The sequence below is a fragment of the Thunnus albacares genome, chromosome 2 (assembly GCF_914725855.1).
Source record: "Thunnus albacares chromosome 2, fThuAlb1.1, whole genome shotgun sequence".
NCBI classification, from domain to species: domain Eukaryota; kingdom Metazoa; phylum Chordata; class Actinopteri; order Scombriformes; family Scombridae; genus Thunnus; species Thunnus albacares.
Window position 1 is genome coordinate 33,139,803 of NC_058107.1, and position 18,706 is coordinate 33,158,508.

The following is an 18,706-nucleotide window of genomic DNA, read 5'->3' on the forward strand; positions in this document are numbered from 1 at the left end:
CTGAAGAGACAGAATCAACTGAGACAGCTTAAATCCATAGATGAACTCCGAGATTGCAAGATTCTTGGAGCAACCTTGGAGAAAACTTGGAAATTTGATAATAATAATAAACAATAGTCATGTCTACAGCTTCTAATGCTCTGGCACTTCCCCATTTTGAATCAGAAACACCAACAAATTACATCTTCCATTCAAGCGTTCATAAATGACAACCTGATTCTTCCCATGAATGTAGCACAGTCCACGTGTGCAGCAGGAACAGTCAGAAGGAACACCATTATAGTGGTACAGGATGAAAATAAACATTTTCACCCCCATCAGACTGTGTACACCTTCAAAGACTTTCTGCTATAACAAAGACTGGGTTTAAATGCCTTGTCGACATCATCTGTAAACGTGTTACTAGGAGAGAAAATGCACAACAAGGCAGTTTAAGGAGATGACTAATGCTTGGGTGGTAGTCTTTTTCATCTTCTGTACAAGGTGACGTGTAAAACGATCAGACACAGCAACATGACCCAGTTCCAACTCCGTATGGGGTCCACTAATTCACCTCCTTCACAATTTCAGCACAGTTTATGGCTGTTTCCACAGGGCTTCTGCTGTTCAAGTGAGACTCATGAAAACAGAGGAAGACAGGGGGTGAGAGTGCACCGCTCCACTCTCATTATTCACCATTGTTTCAGTGGTTTGTGTGACACAGTAGAGGAAGTGAGAGATGACTGTGCTTTGAGAAAGAAAACACCGATTGACAGCGGGAGGTATGTCTTTCGATGCGTGTGTCCAAAAACCAAAAAATCATCAGAAAAACGAATCTGACAAGAATTTACACACTGATAAAAAAAAAAAAGGACAAAGCCTTGAATGAATTCACAGACTGCTAAAATGTGCTAGAATTACTTTTTAAATGTAGTCAAAAAGATGAAAAAACATAAATAGTTGACAAATTCTGAGGTGAAAACAGATTAATGCAGTGAATGATGTACTTTATTGCCATTTTGCAGGAGGTTTTGTTGGGTTACTGTTCCCTATATATTCTATATATTTTCTCTCAAGCAGCAACAGTTTGATAAAACATGTTTTTCCACAGTGCTCAACCACATTTCATAGTATGCTATGTTTTTTCTTGTTCTTTCGCTTCTCTAAAACTATTGTATTTGCATTAAAGCTGCATTAATTGAATTTTGGATACCAGGGAGCAGAATAACTCTACAACAAGCTTACAGATAAACTGCTCTGACATATTATTGTTTTATAAAGTTGCTGTGACAAATTTGCTAGCAAACAATTGTGTATTTACACATATAGCAGACATTAGCAGTTGTCTGTGTCCACTTGATGAATGTAAGTCTGGTATTCTTTCTCCTTTTATGTTTTGGTTCCCACCCAACTCCAGAGAAAAAACATCTGTCTCTTTAACTGCTAAATGTTCCTCTTTCTTCACCAGCTAGTTGATAACTTTGTCTGTCTGGTGCCGGGCAGATAGTGGGTTTATCGGATTTTTTTGGCAGCAAATAGCTGCCTGCTGCTGCTAGAAATAGGCTTGATGAGAGCTACGATACAAAATGCAGTAAATGTGCCCTAGCGCTCAAAAATATGAGCTAAAAAAGACCACAAAGCTATGCAGAAGCACAAATGGGTGATCTGTTTTACGTGTTTGTGTTTACAATCAGCCCTTTCCACATTAACAAGGTTATCTGAAAGATATTTTGATGATTAAGGATCTACTAGCTGTTGTCATTTTATTTATTTTTCTGACTCTCATGTGATCCCAGAATAGTACCAGTATAAAATTAAAGCTGCATTTGTTAACTGGAGGGCAAGTGTTAAGAAAAAGTAAAGATGTTGAAGCCAAAACAGGATTCAAATGCACCCACAATAGAATAGACCCACACGGTGACCATTTTCCTCTGATGTCACATTCAGGGTGGGAATCATACAGCTCCTGACTGCTGCTAATGCAACGCCACTAACACACTGTTAGCTTAGACTGTTAGCATCCGCTACTGCCAATGTTACTGAGAAAAATACATAAAACAGCTTGCAAGCTTATTAAATCTGTACTGTCTGGACTGTCTGGACTGCTGCTAATGCAACGCCACTAACACACTGTTAGCTTAGACTATTAGCATCCGCTACCGCCAATGTTTCTGAGAAAAATACATAAAACAGCTTGCAAGCTTATTAAATCTGTATCTACAGTGCTGTGTGAAAGTTAATTTGGGATCCTTTCTAAGACATGGAACAAAACTAGCTGATGCATCATAGCAGACAGACTGGAAATAAACCTGCTAACGTTAGCTAGCCTGATTCACTCAACACTCAACTGTTCATAAAAACTCTGATTTTAATGCCGCTGCTTTGGTTGTTAAAAAGTCACATTTAGTCGGTCTGTCAGTCAAACTGTCAGGTTTTATTATATTTTATGTGAGCAGCCTGCTTTCAGAAAAGGACAACAATATTAAATCTCAACATTTTTGAATGGAGCACACAACAAGTCAGCGGGTCCTCTGGTACGCTGACCACACTGATGCAGACTATTGACTGTACTGTTAAAAATTCAAATAAAGACATAAAAACAAGGATAAAATCTTGTGATTAAATGTTGAATAATGTGGTAGTTATAGTTAAAAATGAATAACAAATGAGAAAAAACAATAAAGTTTCTGTGCTCCTGAGTCCTGTCTGAGAGAAAAAGCATGGTACAGGCATGAAACATACTTCCAATTTGTCATGCTGAGTGCCACGAAAAAAATTTAAGATTTGTGTGCATGTACACGAATCTATAGATTAAACTTCATGACTATTTCACAAACTGCCATGAGACTGAGTTGGAAGTTTGCATGAGATGACGTTGCCAAATTTGTCAGTTTTTCTGTGTTTCTTAGAGATTAAATTAATATTCAAAATCCTTTTGAAGGATTCTAATTTTCATGGTTCGGTCGGAAAGATTGAAAAGTTCAACCAATTCAAAGAGGCGATGTTAGTTAGCTAAATCTGATGAAATCTGCAGGCTGGACAGTTGTCAGTTTAGCTGACAAAATCAAAGGTCACAGACTAAAAATGAGAAGCCAGCTACTTCTATCGAGGATTCATTGTGTCACGAAATTACCACTAATTTCAAGTGTGCCACCGTTATTGTTAACTGCATACTCGGGGCTAGTTTAGAAAGCGTAACAGGTGTAGCAACAGTAGCTAAAGTTTTTACCAGCCCCTCATCTGGCCTCACACCAATTCTTGACGTCATAGTCTGTTTTTGGAGGTACTCTGATGTCACTAGTCTGGTATCAATTTGATAGGAATTTACTCCAAGAAAGCACAGAAACACCTTCCCAACTCCACTGCTGCCTCACTCACTGAACCCAACAAACATTTTTTTTCATTTTTTCAGCAAACTATATTATTTTGTGGGTTTATAGGTGATGTTTTTAAAAAAGTAGTGTAAGTGTCAGTACTTTTTTCTGAGCTAAATGCAGTAATATATGAGGATCTTCCTGGTCAGCGAGTCTTTGTGGGGGCTGCTGCCTCTGCCAGGGTTGCATCAAATCCTCTGCTGCCGAGGGTCGTTGAAATTCACAGACTGTCAGAGGCTCTGCTGGTTCTGTTCCCTTAGAAACAGCAGAGGGATGGTGGAAATCAAGGAATGCAGGACACCAGTGTCTGCATTCCCACGTGCTAAGAGATTCATTCATTTCTTCTTTTAATGGAAAAAAGCAACAAAGTAATGTCAAGAAACATCACCTGCTGCGAGCCTGACTTAGTTCAAAAGTAGTTTTTTTTTTTTTTTAGGAGGTTTGCTGTTGTCTGTCCCACACAGAAAGGACAAAGCAGCAGTTATTTTAGATAGTTTAAAAAGACAGAACAAAACAAACAAAAAAAAAGGAAATAGTATTGCATCTGAAAATAGGGGCATTGTGTTTGTGAGAAAATCCCAAATGGTTTTATGAAGGCATTTAACCCCCCCCCCCCAAAAAACACCAAATGTAATACTGACAAAAACAATAAAGGAAAGACGGGGAAAAATGTGACAAAATAAAAAAATACAAGATTCCAGTGAGCTGAAATGGAGATTTTTGGGTGACACAGTATACTTGCTGCAGTTCTGATTATGGCTGATTGGATGATTGGCTAATGGCTGCTATTAGAGATTCCCTCTCGCTACACAGTTGGTTTAAAGTGGGAGCACAGACAGAAAGTGATACATTTCTCCAATGGCACAAAATTTGGACATTTAGGGTTCTCTAAAAATAACTATAAATAGAGCGGGCACATGGATAGCCCACAGGTTTGCATTCTGGAGCATGACACAACATTTTCTGCAGTTTCCACATGGCGCAGGATTTTCAGTCGACTTTCTTAGATGATGAGGTAACTGTAAAGTGAAGGAACTGCGTGGGATCAATAAGCTGTTTAGTCTTTGTTTTTGTTTCTCATTGTGAGAGTTTTCTCTTTCATCTTTGATGCTCAGCATTTATAATTATGTCCCCACAGATAAACCGTCAATCAAACTGTGACACTCTGTTTCTTCCATTTTTCTAAAAAAATGATGAGGTCCCAGTCTCTGATTTTTCCCTTTATTATAGAACAAGTAAGTGCTAATGGTGTGTCACCAGATAACAACTGGTGGATGATAATAGTAAATATGTTTTTGACTATTGATTATAGGGCTTGCACCTTAGGTTTTATATTTGACAGCATACAGACTTCTTTATGTGGGCTCATGTTGTAGATTTTACACATATTATACTGTATGTTTTCAGTATCCTGTGTTTAGTCCATTTAGCAGCTGTACGGAAGCTTTCACCATATCACATGATCTTCATTAACAGCTGGAGTTTGCCCAGTGTTCACGGAAGTGTAGATGTACAAATTTCCTTTTTTTTTTTTTTTTTTTTTGTGAGCACTTCAGTGAGTATCAAATTTCCTGACTTTATAAACACACCAAAAAGATGCATTATAGCTGCTCTGGAGCTTTCAATCATATTACATTGTCTTCATCAGCAGATGAGAGAGTTTGGCCAGTTTTTTATAGAATTGTAAATGTTCAAATTTCCTTTTTTTTTTTACTTTAAACCTTATCAATAAAGTTAAAATTTGAAATGTGAAAAGTAACCAGCGCAGGACAAATATGACAGAACAAGTCAACATCCATTGCAATATTAATATCTACAGTATGTTTAAATATACAAAACATATGGAGGCACAAAAAAGAAAACTAGTAGTATTAAAGATGCAAATGAAGAGAATAATTGTAACATTTTGACACAATGATTTATTGCAGGTCATGTGATGACAACTGATGAAGACCATGAGATGCTGTTAAGGGTTCACAGCTAGTAAATTGACCTTGAGTTGAGATTATTTTGAAGTATAGTTACTTCAGTTCCTTGCATCCATCACTTCTTGTTCACCCATAGATTCCTTTCTTCAGGTGAAACCTACCTGCACATGTAAAATTTCTCATGAACTTTTAACAGATTGAATAACTGTTGTGTTCTCACCAAAGGGATCCTTAAAGAATCTTTACCACTGAATTACATAAAAGTTGATCTGTTTAAAGCAACAATTACTGCAATTAGTTTATACTCTTTATAACACAAGACTTTGCATTTCCAACGGCCTTTGAAAGATTGTTACTGTGCACAACAAACCTGGAATTGCATGCAATGCAAGATGAACCCTAATGTACGAGAGAATGTAATGATTTTTGATTAATATTTTGTATATTTCCTATCAAAGATCAAATAGAGAGTGTATTGAAAAATATAATATCTTCTAAGCCTGTATTTGTTTCAGGCTGCTGCCCAACCGAGATGAGTTTGATTGTTTTTGAAGTTTAAAGTTTTGCTGAAATCTTCTCCTCACCATAAACCTGGTTCTCTTGGATAGATAAGTACTTTTGATCCTTGCAGATATAATCTCTAATCACTTCCCCTCCATTCATATGCATATCGTAACAGTCACCCCTGTGCCCTCAATTTAATTGTTATTCTCCTGTTCCCAAACAAACCTATTTAGCAGCGCTCATGCTTACGTAAGAGCCACAGAACACAAAACAGCAAAAAAAATAAATGGTTTCCACTCAGGAGGAGGGAGTGGGGGGGGGCTCCCATTCAGAATATGACAACCATGTTTTAAATTATGTCAAATCCCTGCGCTCCCCTCCCTCTGCTGGAATGTCTCCTTTAGCACCGAAGGAATTTTATTGCCCTACCTTCCCCTCTGTTGTGGTGACACTGAGGGACAAAAAACCAGCGCTGACCCCATGGGGGCATGAGCTCGGCTCACCACCTAGATGCACATTGTGACTCCGGCATAACTTCGTTGTTAGACGTCACAAGTCATTGTGTCGGGCCCTTTTTTTTGTCTCAGGACAAAGCGTGAAAGAGAGAAAAGAAAACAATCCAGATGCCTTCTCTGAAATGGCTCAGCTTGCCCCCTTTTATAATGCAAGTGGGGGTCAGCTTTGTTCGAACGCGGCGATCATTGTCGTTTTAGAGAAACCAACTTTCAAAGCGCATACCTACGTCTTGTAATTAGGTTAGCTGCTCCCCTCAGTCTGGGCTGGCTGATGGCTCTGTCCACTCATGGGGATTATTTTCACTTGGCGAAATTATACAAATTAGAATCACGTGTATGAGCTATGTATTCATTTTCTTTGACTGAGTACTAGTTGCCCAAACGCAAGGCAGGCGTAGGCTGTAATTAAGGGCTTTTGAAACAATGGGTTTTAACCACAAATATAATTTTTGTTTTTGTTGTCTGCTTTTTGTAAATATCTGGCAAAATCTTTTGCTTCAGAGTACAAAAAAAAAAACTGCTGAAGAATACAAGCGCCCAAGAAGGACAGATTGTCTTTCCAAGAAATGCCTTTTGTGTCTTTGTTTTACACTTTTAAAACTTGGAGCACAAATGACAAATCAAGAAGATCGGAAGAATAAGAGTTTTATAGGAACAGCATGAAAAACTGAGGAGGTCCCGCTGGTTGTTTTTACACTCATATAAAATTTAATGACATAGTGATGTTGTGAGACGTTTTTCTTTTTTTTTTTTTTTTTTTTTTTACAGTGAGTGAGTAATTTCATTTGTCCAACCCAGAGGAATCAGAAAAGTGTAGGTTTTGCTTGAGTGATTGACGGTTAAGTAAAAAGGGGACTTGTTAACACACCTGTGTAAGCGGAAAAAACATGTTTTCTCAGGTGATACATCCACAAATGTCTTCCAAAAAAAAAAAAAACCTACACACACACAAAAACAATAAAACCTTACCCTGTAACCTCTGGAGTAAAATGTTTGTATCACATGATCTGCATAGAAATCCAATTTTGCCACACAGGCCTGCTTTCAATTTACTCCATGTGATTCACTGCCAATTGTAACAGCAACTTATTTGTCTGGATCTGTGGTTGCAAGGAAGACCAGATGTTGTACTCCGAGGCCAGATGAGGGAAGTCAGAGGGTCTCTGTCTCTGCAGCGGGTCAAAGATGAACAGGATGTTGATAAACTAACAAACCAGAAAACCTTGACTCCTTAAAAAAAAAAAAAAATCCGTCTTGCTCTTCTCGCAGCTGCCCTCATCTCTTCATTATTCCTTCCCGAACCTTTTTCCACCCCCCCCTCCTTAATTCCTTACCTCTTAGTTTAGACCTCATGGCCCCTCATTTATTCTCCCCGCATCTTGCCTCCACCCAACCCCGTCACCTACTTTCTCTCACCTTTTCCCCTGCCTGTCTGTCTGTTCGTCTCCCACGGTGGTGGTGAAGCCATGAGGCGTGCAGATGTGCCAGTTAATCAGGTTTCCTTATCTGCAGGCAGCTCACCTACAGCCCAGTCGAGTCAGGTCTGAGAGCCCAGAAAGCACAAGTAAGTCACAGACACAATCACGAGCACACAAGGATGACAGGCCTGTTCTTTTTCCTCCTTCTTATCAGGCCATTTAATGAATCCTGCCGTAGAATGAGAAAGCAGCTTCCTGTCATCGCAGCGCAGACAGCTAGAGAAGGAGGGGGGGGAAAAAAAAAAAAAAAAGGAAAGAGAGAGAGCACGCGCGAGAGAGGAAAATGAACAGAATGTCTTGACACAGCCCTCTAACGACCCTTTCGTTGTGCCCAATAAAAGCAGTGATATATGATCATGTGTCTTCCATGTGCGACGCGACCAAAGCGCAGCCTCACACGGCGTCTAGGGGCTCCATCACTCTGACAGTTCATTCTCCTCTGCACAAACCACAATGGGAAAACCTGAAACTTGAAAATGACTTTGTTGCATTTTCTTGTTACGTTTTTTTTTTTTTTTTTTTTGGTCTCTGAACTCTCGGCCATCACTTCTATTTTCTTTCACATAACTACCTTCTTTAAAAAGGTGCTATATAAAGTTTACTTTACTCTGAAATACAGGTGTGTAACGAGGTAATTAGAAGATAAAAATCCAATAATTTTCATTCTCTTTCCTCGTCAGAAGCAGAAAATGCGATCATCAGATAGTCGTGATGATGTGAGGCATTTTTCTGACATTTCTCCTTTTATGTGCTAAAGTGCCTTTGAACGAGGCTTCTAATCTAACAAGAGATCTTCTCTGTTCTAAAATACCAAAGTCAGCGAAATGCGACCCAATCTGTCTTTCAGTGTTAAGAAATCAAAGAGATTTCTTCAGAGAGAAGGTCATACGGCAGACTCTCTCCAGGAAGTGCAAATACTGTAGATGCTGCAACAATTTGAGCTGATGGCCCAGAGTTATTGATAGAAAGTGAAAAAGTTCAGCTTTAGATAAGAGTCAAGCATCAACGCTGGCTGCCAACAGCACCGAGAGCAAAAGGTCAAAGGCCAAAAGGCCCAATAACATTATAATGTACTTTACTCACCTCCATGAAAGGTTAATACTACTTTTTATCCTCTGGAGGGGTTAGCCAGTCAGGTGGTCAGTCCAATACCTGCTGCTGGGAAATCAAACCCCCATCCCGACTAACTTCTGCCCTTTCCTGCTGCCATTTGTATTCCGATTTGCAGGTCTGGAGATGTTTTAATCTCACATGTCTTCTTCATGCAAAGTCATCATTATTTATGAATGTCATTACTACTCAGAAAGTGTCGCCCGAACCAATTACCTGCCTGTTAAGTCAACATTCAATGGAGACATTCACGGTAATGTATTCTCCCCCAAAGTTTTACAGATCTGCCGCCGCTCTGGCTGGAGGCTCATGCTGACTTTCTGTATTAATATTCAAACACCCCACTGGTCCCTTGTTAAATCCAAAGTCATGGCATCTGTACCTTAGAGACAGCTCTAACATGGAAAAAGACAGAGACAGACAGAGAGAGAAAGAGGAGACGAGCTGCAGTCGGTAATGAGGCAGACTATACGGCTCATATTATTGCAAATGATCGCTACGCCCCCTAACCTGATGTTACATGCAGCTCTCACCCTCTGGAGCTTTTCAGCCAACTGAGAGAGGAACTCACAAAATGGTTTTGAGTGAAATGTATTCAGTCGTTGGAATATTTTAAGACGGCAACTTTATATAGTCAGATACATGATAAATGTGGGTGTTGAACAGTGAAAAGCATCTGTCATGAAACAAGAGCAACTTTTGTCAAACAAAAACAGAAACTTCTTCCAAAAGTAAAAGTAATTTCAGATATTATTACTATATATTGTGTATTTTGTCTTGTATATGTATTGGCTAATATTTTCCCCTCTTTTAGTTTTCTTTATCAGCTTTGGTTGTAGGAGTTGGCTGCTCTTCTTGTTCTCCTGTTCCACCATGTGTTCAGATGAGGAAGGGTAGGTATTTTAATTATAATTGCTTGTAATGCTGCTATCAGTATTTGCAATTAAAGCGGTGGTTTCTAGTTCTGATCTCACCAGGGGGAGGGGGGGGGGGGTCACAAGATGATTAAAGAGAGGAGAAAAAAAATCTGTTAAACAAAGTGATTTCTGTTCTATTACTTGTATCTCTTCAGGCCTCTAAAAATCTATCATATTAAATGATGTGAGACAGAAAAGTTCGCTTGGTTGAAATGCTCACAACTCATGTCTACCTGTGACGAGGGGTCGGCCATCACAACATCCTGGAGTCCAAGTTTATTTGTTTGCACAATTAAAATCTTTGTCATATAAAGACATAACAATAAAGTAAACACATAGGTCAGATTTATGATTTATTAGCTGATATTTATATGTTTTTGCTAAAGTTTTCACCATCAACTATGTATTATTTCATTTTTTATTTGTAAATTTGTAATGATTTGTCTTTTGTTTATTATAGTAAATTATACTATGTATTATACCAATGTAGTTGTATACTGTATCTTTTTTTACTCTCATATTCAGAATTATTATACTTGCATTGTAATCCTTGTTTATGAATTTGAATTTAGATAGTTAACAATAAAAAAAATAATTAAGTAAATATAAAATAAATTAAATATAATAAAAATTATATATAATATAAATATTAACAAAATAAAATAATACTAATAATAATGATAATAATAATAATACGTTTGGTAATATACAAATAAATTAGATTAGAGAAAATATTTACAAAAAAGAATATATACAGATAAATTCAGCCTAGTTCAGCATGTGCTGAATGAGAAAAGGACGATGTGACATCAGGACACGGCTGTGATTATTGATGATATCACTGAATTAATTAATAAATTGATTGTCATGTATATAACTATATAACTATGCACAGCCCAAATACATACAAGCCAGAACCAGAGTGTTGCATATTTCCAAACAGCAGAGAAATCTTCAGACCATCACTGTCTATGACAAAATTCATAAATCACTGACAAAAACATACAGTATATTATAGTTATAGTTAAATCACAACAAACTGTCTTATTTTTCAGGCTTTTGAGACAAAGTTAACAAACTTAAACACATCAAAATTAAACAACCAAGACAGTTTCTGATCACCTGTGCACCAGAATATTTCAGGGCTTTTGTCGAGACATTTCATGGACAATTAACTCTCTTAAATCATCCTAATTTGAACAGTACAAAAGAAAAATGGGACTCACTTTCCACTTTGCCCAAATCACACCAGTTTTCCTCCTGAATAGTTTTGAATCGACCGACCTTACACAACCAGGGGAAAAATACCAGCTCTCATCTGTGCAACAGAACATCTGTGGCTGCTAGATAAATGAGATATAACATACTTCAGGGCTTAATTTTTGTTTTGTACAGACATTTTGATATGATTTGAAAGGAATTCGCTTGTTAAAAAAGCTAATTGTGAGGACTAATCTAAAAAAACTAAAAAAACATTGTATGTCGACTAAAGGGCTGTCTTTATGCACAGCTGTAGAAACACTTAACTAACCAAACATTTAAGATAGTTTACTGAACAAATATACAAATATATGATCATAAATGAACACTGGCATTAGTGTGAGAGGGTGTAGGATATTGTAAATGTGTTTCTTGATGTTAGATCTTGATGTCAAATATGCTTTGTATTGTAAAGAGAATCGGCACTATAAGATGTAGCTTCAGCCTACAGCTTTCTTTGGACTGCAGAAATGTTGTGTTATTGTGTTATATTGTTTCCAACTGTGACATCTGAGTAACTTCCTTTTTATATCAATGGCCGAAGAGCAAAACCTCCTATCTGAAAAATGCACTTTTTTGAGAAAACTGAAAAAAAACTTGTCGTTTTCTTGCAGAATGCTAATATATAATACAGTGTGTTTGGACTATATTACTATATTATGTGTTAACAATACTGTAATAACCATACAAACATACTGTAAACAACACCACATAATATAGTAATATAGTCCAAACACAGTGTGTTATGTATTGGGTATTCTTAACAAATAGCATTCTGCAAGAAAACAACAAGTTTTTTTTAAACAAGTTTTCTCAAAAAAGTGCATTTTTCAGATGGGAGGTTTTGCTCTTTGGCCATCGATATGCAGTTAATTCTAGATATGAAATTTGTTTTAGACATATATTTATGTCCAGCCGTTGGGTTCATATACTATATATAGCATTCTAACTTTGATCTTTTTTGTTAGTACTATATAAAAGTTCAAGGCACTTTAGATGTTTAGATTCTTATCCATAATGTATTACCATCAGGGACGCGTTTGATCTGTAACAACTTAATTCTGCATGACAGCGACCGCAAACATACAACCAGAGTCATAAAGAATCTCCATCGACAAGAAGAACAAGGAGTCCTGCAACAGATGGTTTGGCTCCCACAGAGCCCCCGATCTCAACATCATGGAGTCGTTCTGGGATTAACACGAAGAGACAGAAGCAGCTGCGATGCTTAAATCCACAGAAGAACTGTGGCAACTTCTCTGAGATGCAGGAACAAACTGACCTGCCGAGTACCTGAAACACTGTGTGCAGGTGAACCGAGGAGAACTGCTGCTGTTTGAAAGGCGAAGCTGCTCACAACAAATACTGATTTAAGTTTAACTGAACTTTGTAGGAGGTTGATTAATGAATAAAAACTATTCATGGCATTAGTTTTGAAAGCATCCTCACTTTACTTTTAGTACCTAAAACGTTTAATTAACAATTAATTTTATGTTTATATTATTATAATATTATTGTTATCACCCTTTTTCTATTTATCTGTATCATGTTACTATCAACCTCTCTCTTATGCTGTTGTAATGCTAAATTTTCCTCCTGGGATCAGTAAAGTTCAACTTAACTTAACTTAACTTAACTTAACTTAACTTAACTTAACTTAACTTAACTTAACTTAACTTAACTTAACTTATCTTATAGGCCTATGATCTTAATTTTGGCTTTGACGAGATATGTTCAAAACCATGTTTATTATACTACATATTGTAATAATATAATAAGTATTAAGTTCTTTAAACTTAAATAAAAGCTTACCTTTAATGAAATCAAAACTCACAGCATCTCCACCTCCTCAAAACCTCCATATTTATTATTTCCGATAGTCCACAGGTGTTGACATTTTACACATATATATATATTTATCTTTATCATAAAAGTTGAGCTGCTGACTGTGTATGTCATCTTGTGCTGGGATGAGGAGGGGAGGGGAGGGGGGGGATTCTTCTTCTTCTTCTTCCTCCTCCTCCTCCTCCTCCTTCTCCTCCTCCTCCTCTGTCCCACCATGTGTTCAGGCTCGCGGAAAGGGCAGTGTGACGTCACGCAGGGCTGGTCTTGCCGTTTATTAGCCAGGGGAGCCAAGTGCCAGGTTGCAAGAGCTTCACACTGCAGCTCTGTCCGGCCAGCGGCAGAGGGGATGTTTCTACTAACCCAAACTTTCTAGAAACTCAGTCAACAGAAACACTGACTGACAAAGTGTCGCAACTCGCCTCACGCCTGCTTTAATGAAACTTTAACTACTTTATGTCTTTGTTTTGTTTTTGTTTTTTTCTTTTTGTTATTGTTGTTGGGGTTTTTAATTTTTTTTTTTTTTTAAATAACAGAGGCAACAGTCTGCACATCCACTTTGATAACTTTTGAATGAGCCGGGTCCCGCTTGCGTAGAGTTTTTTCCCCCCGATTTTTTTCTTTATTTTTAATTTCACGTTGGGATAAAGTTTTGAAAAAAGAGCTTAAATAAGACTCGTGATGGCTGTCCTGTCACTAGCGTTGCTTCTTGTAGGATTTATAGTGACTTCAGCTGACAAGGTAAGTGTATGTATCGATTCCCTGTTGCCTCTTTTTTTTTAACACTTCAAGTGTGCGAATTTTCTTGTCTCAGAAACTGAAATAAATCCAGCTGTAAAGCGGAAAAGTGGGCCGACACAGCAACAGGTTTTCTCACTGTCTGAAAACTTTTCACATTTGGCTCTGTAAATGCGCACACTGTTTCCACTGTGAAATATGTTGACACTGCACACGCATGAGTTTAGCCTGTTACATAAGACATGTGTAAAATAGAGGCATTTTTGTTAAATTTTTACAAGCAGCTCAAGCCTACAGTAAACTGCTGCAGGGGCGGTAGTGTTGTTGCTGCTGGACATCTCAGACTCAGATTATTATTTCCTTCTGGCTTGTACCGCATTTAACGAGCTTCCCCCCCCCACCCTCCCCACCTACCCCCTCCTCTCTTTTGCAGGCTGGCGAAAAAGACAGAAAGGAGGGTAAGTGTTGTTTAATTTTTGATTCATCTTGTAAATAATTAGATGTAAGTTGTGGGAGTTTTTTTTTTCTCCTTCCTCTGCTCACTGGAGAGACTCAGGAGGACAACTTGGGTGCACTGAGATCAAAGTGGGAGGGGAGTTTGTGTGTGTGTGAGTGAGGAGCTCTGTAATACACCCCTCCTACCCTCTCCTCCTCTGCCACCCCACCATTCCCCCTAAACACACACACTCACACACACACACACACACACTTATATTACATGAGTGAACTGCTTCAAGGGCTTTGTTATACAGGAAAGAAAATTCCACTTCTAAATCCCGCACATCTGTTACCCATTCTGAGGTTAAGAAACAAGTGAGCTGCAACATTGTCCACGTAGGATCCTTTTACACCCGCCGTTATCTTCTGAACACCTCCAGCACCATCACACCATCAAGCTTGACAATTGCCAGTCGGGCACTGTTGCCCCGTGGGTTGAGCGTTTGTGGTTGAGTGCCGCCTGTAGTTCGCCATCGCCGACTCTTATCAGCCTTGTAAAGCAGTTATTTCACCCACTTGTGTGTGGTTTCTCTCAGTTTCTCGCTTCTGTCTTTTTGTCCTTCCGCAAGTTAAAGACATCTGGCCTCTTGCGAGAACCGCTACTACTGTATTTGCTCTTCAGTAGTGTGCACAAGTGATTTAAGAGAGCTTGAGGCATTCACCAATTTCCTCATATTTAGAGTTTAATGAGTTGACCAGAGATGTTGTTAGAGTCATTTACAGATAGAGTCAGCCTGTCTCCACAGTGGGGGGGAAAAAAAAAACACGTGTTTGACTTAAGAATTGTTCTGCTTTTATCCAAATTAAGTTATGAACATGATTTTATGGAATATTTGGCACGACAGCTCGTTCCAAAATAGTTATAAGTGTTTACGAGAAACATTCTGTCACTCTGACAGCTTTGACATCTTTAAAGAAGTCACAGTCCAGGGGAACATCCTCTGTTACACCCATGAGTTTAACATCATCGATGTGAAATATCCTCTTGTCCATCTCCCTTTGTCTCTGATGATGATGATCCTTGGCAGCTGTATTAATATTTTCTAGTTGTTTTGGGTCAGTTAATACAGCTACTGACACTGCTGTTACAGTATGTGCTTTAGTTTAGTATGTATTTTGTTTGCTGATGTGTGAAATTACTGTTTTCCCCTCTTTTTGTGACTGAAACTTGCCCAAAATTGGAGTGGAACAGCTTTTATTAGCTGTTCAGGGGCGCCGATTGTGTCAAATCTCATGAACTTGTACTTCCTCGTTAACAGGCGGTAGTCAAACAAGTTACAGTGAGCTTGTGCAGTTAAGAAAGTTTGCTAAATCCGACTTGAAACGCTTGTACGAGCAAAGCTCATTGAAAAAAGTAAGACAGGTTTAAGGCGTTGGAAGTGGTTGTTGGACGGTCGAACGGCGTCTGAGACCATCTCCATTTGTAATTTTCCGAAACCGACAGTCCAACGATCACGACCACTTCATGCAGCAGTCGGTCTTTTGTGTGACGGTTTGAAAAAGGTTTGAACTTCTCTCAAAACCTCTCTCAGTTTTTGGCACTTTTTGAACGTACAACAGTAAGAATGCCTTTGATGAGAGACCGAAAATGTCCGACGTTATCCCCGTTTGTACAGTTCATTGCAACTCGCCTCTCTCTCTCTGTGACGGCTTTTCGCCCTGCCTTCAAATATGGCCGTTCAGAACAGCGAACTTGCCTGGAAAACACTTTATATCAACTAGTACTGACACCATAAGCATACGACAATCCTGTGTAATCATATTAACGGCGGCGGTGAAACGGTTGTCTAGTTTATTTGGTCTTTCTGTCTGTTTTTAGGGCTGAAATCACAGACTTAAATTAATCTTCTCTCACACAAGGGCAGCATCTATATACACGTTGGTCTGGCGAAAGTCTCTGTGGTGTGTTCAAGTTCACAGGTTCATAAGCCAGTCTTTGTTGGCACTAGTTTGATGTGTGTACAAGCGCACACGCCGATATGTGACAGATTAAAGGAAAAGTCAACATGAAGTATGTCATTAAGGTGTCGGGCCACCACGAGCCTCCAGAACAGCTTCGGTTCTCCTCGTCGTGATTCAAGATGATTGTCTTAAAGTTTCTGGAAGTCCAATGGAGGGATGAACTCCATTTTTTTTTCAAGTTAAGTTATCATTTGGTGTTGTGATGATAGTGGTGGACGTTGCTCCAAAAGCTCCCATAACTGTCTGAGAGGAGATCTTCTGACTGTGAAGGTCATAGCGTTTGATTCACATCATTTTCATACCCATCGCCTCTGTATTTGATATGTTTCTCGACTCATTTTCTAGGTTTTTCATTTAATTTGTCATCTGTGTGTATCTTGAAGCACCGGGTTATCATTGTGAGTTTGCTCCTGATGTTGCTTGCTTAGTGTTCTCTTTACTGCAGATTCAACTTTTATCGGAAAAGACCGTCCGTCAGTACATCTTTCCATTCATTAATTAAACTTTAAGTCAGCCAGTGGTGATGTGCTTTGCGTTTCTGGGCTCCTTTCCTTTCCAAAAGGCCAAAGAGATGTGGCAATGACATTTTTTATTTTCCTGATTTGATAACATAAGCTGTTCAGCCCAGTTTAAAGAACGAGTTCACAATTTTTCAAGTCTGTCTTAGAACAACAGTCAAGTATCCAAATGAACACTGAAAAAAAAGGTTTTCCTCACTGTAATCATTCCTCTTGTTCATACTGGCTATTAAAAGATCCCCTTCAAATGTGCTTTCAATGTAAGTGATGGAGGCCAAAATCCACAGTGTGTCCACACAGTCATTTAGTGCAAAAATCCATTTAAAAGTTGATCTAAAGCTTATATGAGGCTTCAGCAGTCTGTGTTAGTCATATCAAGTGGATATCTGGCATATTTATGGTCTTTTTTAGCATCAAATTCCCTCTTTGTGTTTTCTCAGACATTGTTTCCCTATTGAGCTGCGGTAGAAGTATAGTAACAAAAAGAGGGACTTTGGCACTAAAAAGACTGTAACATTGAAAGATATCTACTTTGACTCATTTGGATGGTTGAAGCTTCATATTAGCTTAAGATAAACTTTTAATTTTTTATTTTTGTGCTGAAGGAGGACTGTGGATTTTAGCCTCCATCACTTACATTGTAAGTGCATTATGAAGGGATCTTCTAATAAGAGCAATGGTTACGGCAAGAAAAACCTATTTAAATGTTCATTTGGGCACCTGTCTGTTGTTTTAAGGCAGACTTGAAAAAGCCATCCTTTAAAACCTCTACAATAAATGTCAGGATTTGGTGTCAGACCCTGACAATTAAAGACTAAGGGCGTCTTTAGAGAGCTGCAATTTTACACCAGTGTTCAACAATCATGCACATGGAGAAATCTATCATAGCAGAGCCAGAGAGACCAATTTCCCCACTCTCAGTTGCAGAAAATAGACAGCAGTGCTGTACTTGTGGAAAGGGATGCCACTCTCACTCTTCCTCTCCTGTTGCTACCACAACATTTCTTTGTCCACTAACAATCTCTGCACAATCAGTCTATAAACAGCGGCTTTCTCAGAGCTGTCTGAAAAGGCTCAGTGGGCATTTCCTGAGAACTGCAGTGCTGTAGATCAGATATGAAATGAGAGGCAAGGAGTTGTTAGTCAGCCCTATCATTTAACACAAACAGTTTAATGACTCACCTCACTTTCCTTTGACCTTAAAGTCCAAATTTTGACAAAATCAAACAATCCTGATCCAAATCTGCATCTAAATCCTTATAGGGTTAGACTGTCGCACTAATTGGCTGATGATGGCCGTGATTCCTGAGAGAATTTTTTAACTACATCCATATTAGGAATTTGTACAACATTATTGTGCCAAATTTTATGCGAGTCAGACTAATGACCACTGAGTTATGGCTATTTAAATTCATGTTGTTGCTCCATCTATTGGTGAGGTGCCTCCAAATATGCAGAGGATTGCTTGGACTTGAGGTGTGTGAAAATTCAGTTGCAGTTGCACAGTGCATTCGAGAGTTATTGCAGTTTAGGTCACACAGGCTACACTTAGGAGAATTTGATAATAGGGAAAATGGTATAGCATACACTATCAGATGGCGTGGCGTATTTACTGTATATTTGGGCTCCTCCTAATATTTCATGCACCAAATTTGGTGAAGTTGGATGAAATTATTTGGAGAAGAGGTCGATAGATAGCGATAGATTTGTCTTGAACTAAAGACTTCAGGGAAAGATTTAGCTTCTTTAGCTTCATGCTCGCATTATCAACACCAAAAACTAATCAGATGTTCTGTGGCTGAGCTTTCCACCAAATTTAATTGAAATCTCTTAAACATTTTTTTTAAATATCCTGCTGATTAACAAACAGGCAAACACCGAAACAAAGAAATATGAAGCTAATAACCTTGGCGGAGATGAATATAATGGACACCACTTGTGTCATCTGTATCTGATACCGTTGTCTCTTCTGAGGACGATAGTGTCATTATGGCTGCTCTGTCAAAGCTGTAACAATGAACTGGGCGCCTCATTAAGAAAAATTGCAAATGTTCCTCTCCCTCTGCACTTTTTTGGAACATTT

At 38.5% G+C, this 18,706-nt stretch overlaps 1 protein-coding gene across 1 annotated transcript in view; it reads left to right on the top strand.

Annotated features, from left to right (window-relative positions):
• Window positions 1–13,190: 13,190 nt before the first annotated feature.
• The window catches only part of adamts3 (ADAM metallopeptidase with thrombospondin type 1 motif, 3), a 152,515-nt gene continuing 146,999 nt past the window's right edge, over window positions 13,191–18,706 (top strand). The window contains exons 1-2 of the mRNA XM_044331503.1: window positions 13,191–13,648; window positions 14,079–14,103. Of these exons, the coding sequence (XP_044187438.1) occupies window positions 13,589–13,648; window positions 14,079–14,103 (85 nt within the window). The 5' untranslated portion in view covers window positions 13,191–13,588. The remainder of the gene's footprint in view (window positions 13,649–14,078; window positions 14,104–18,706) is intronic.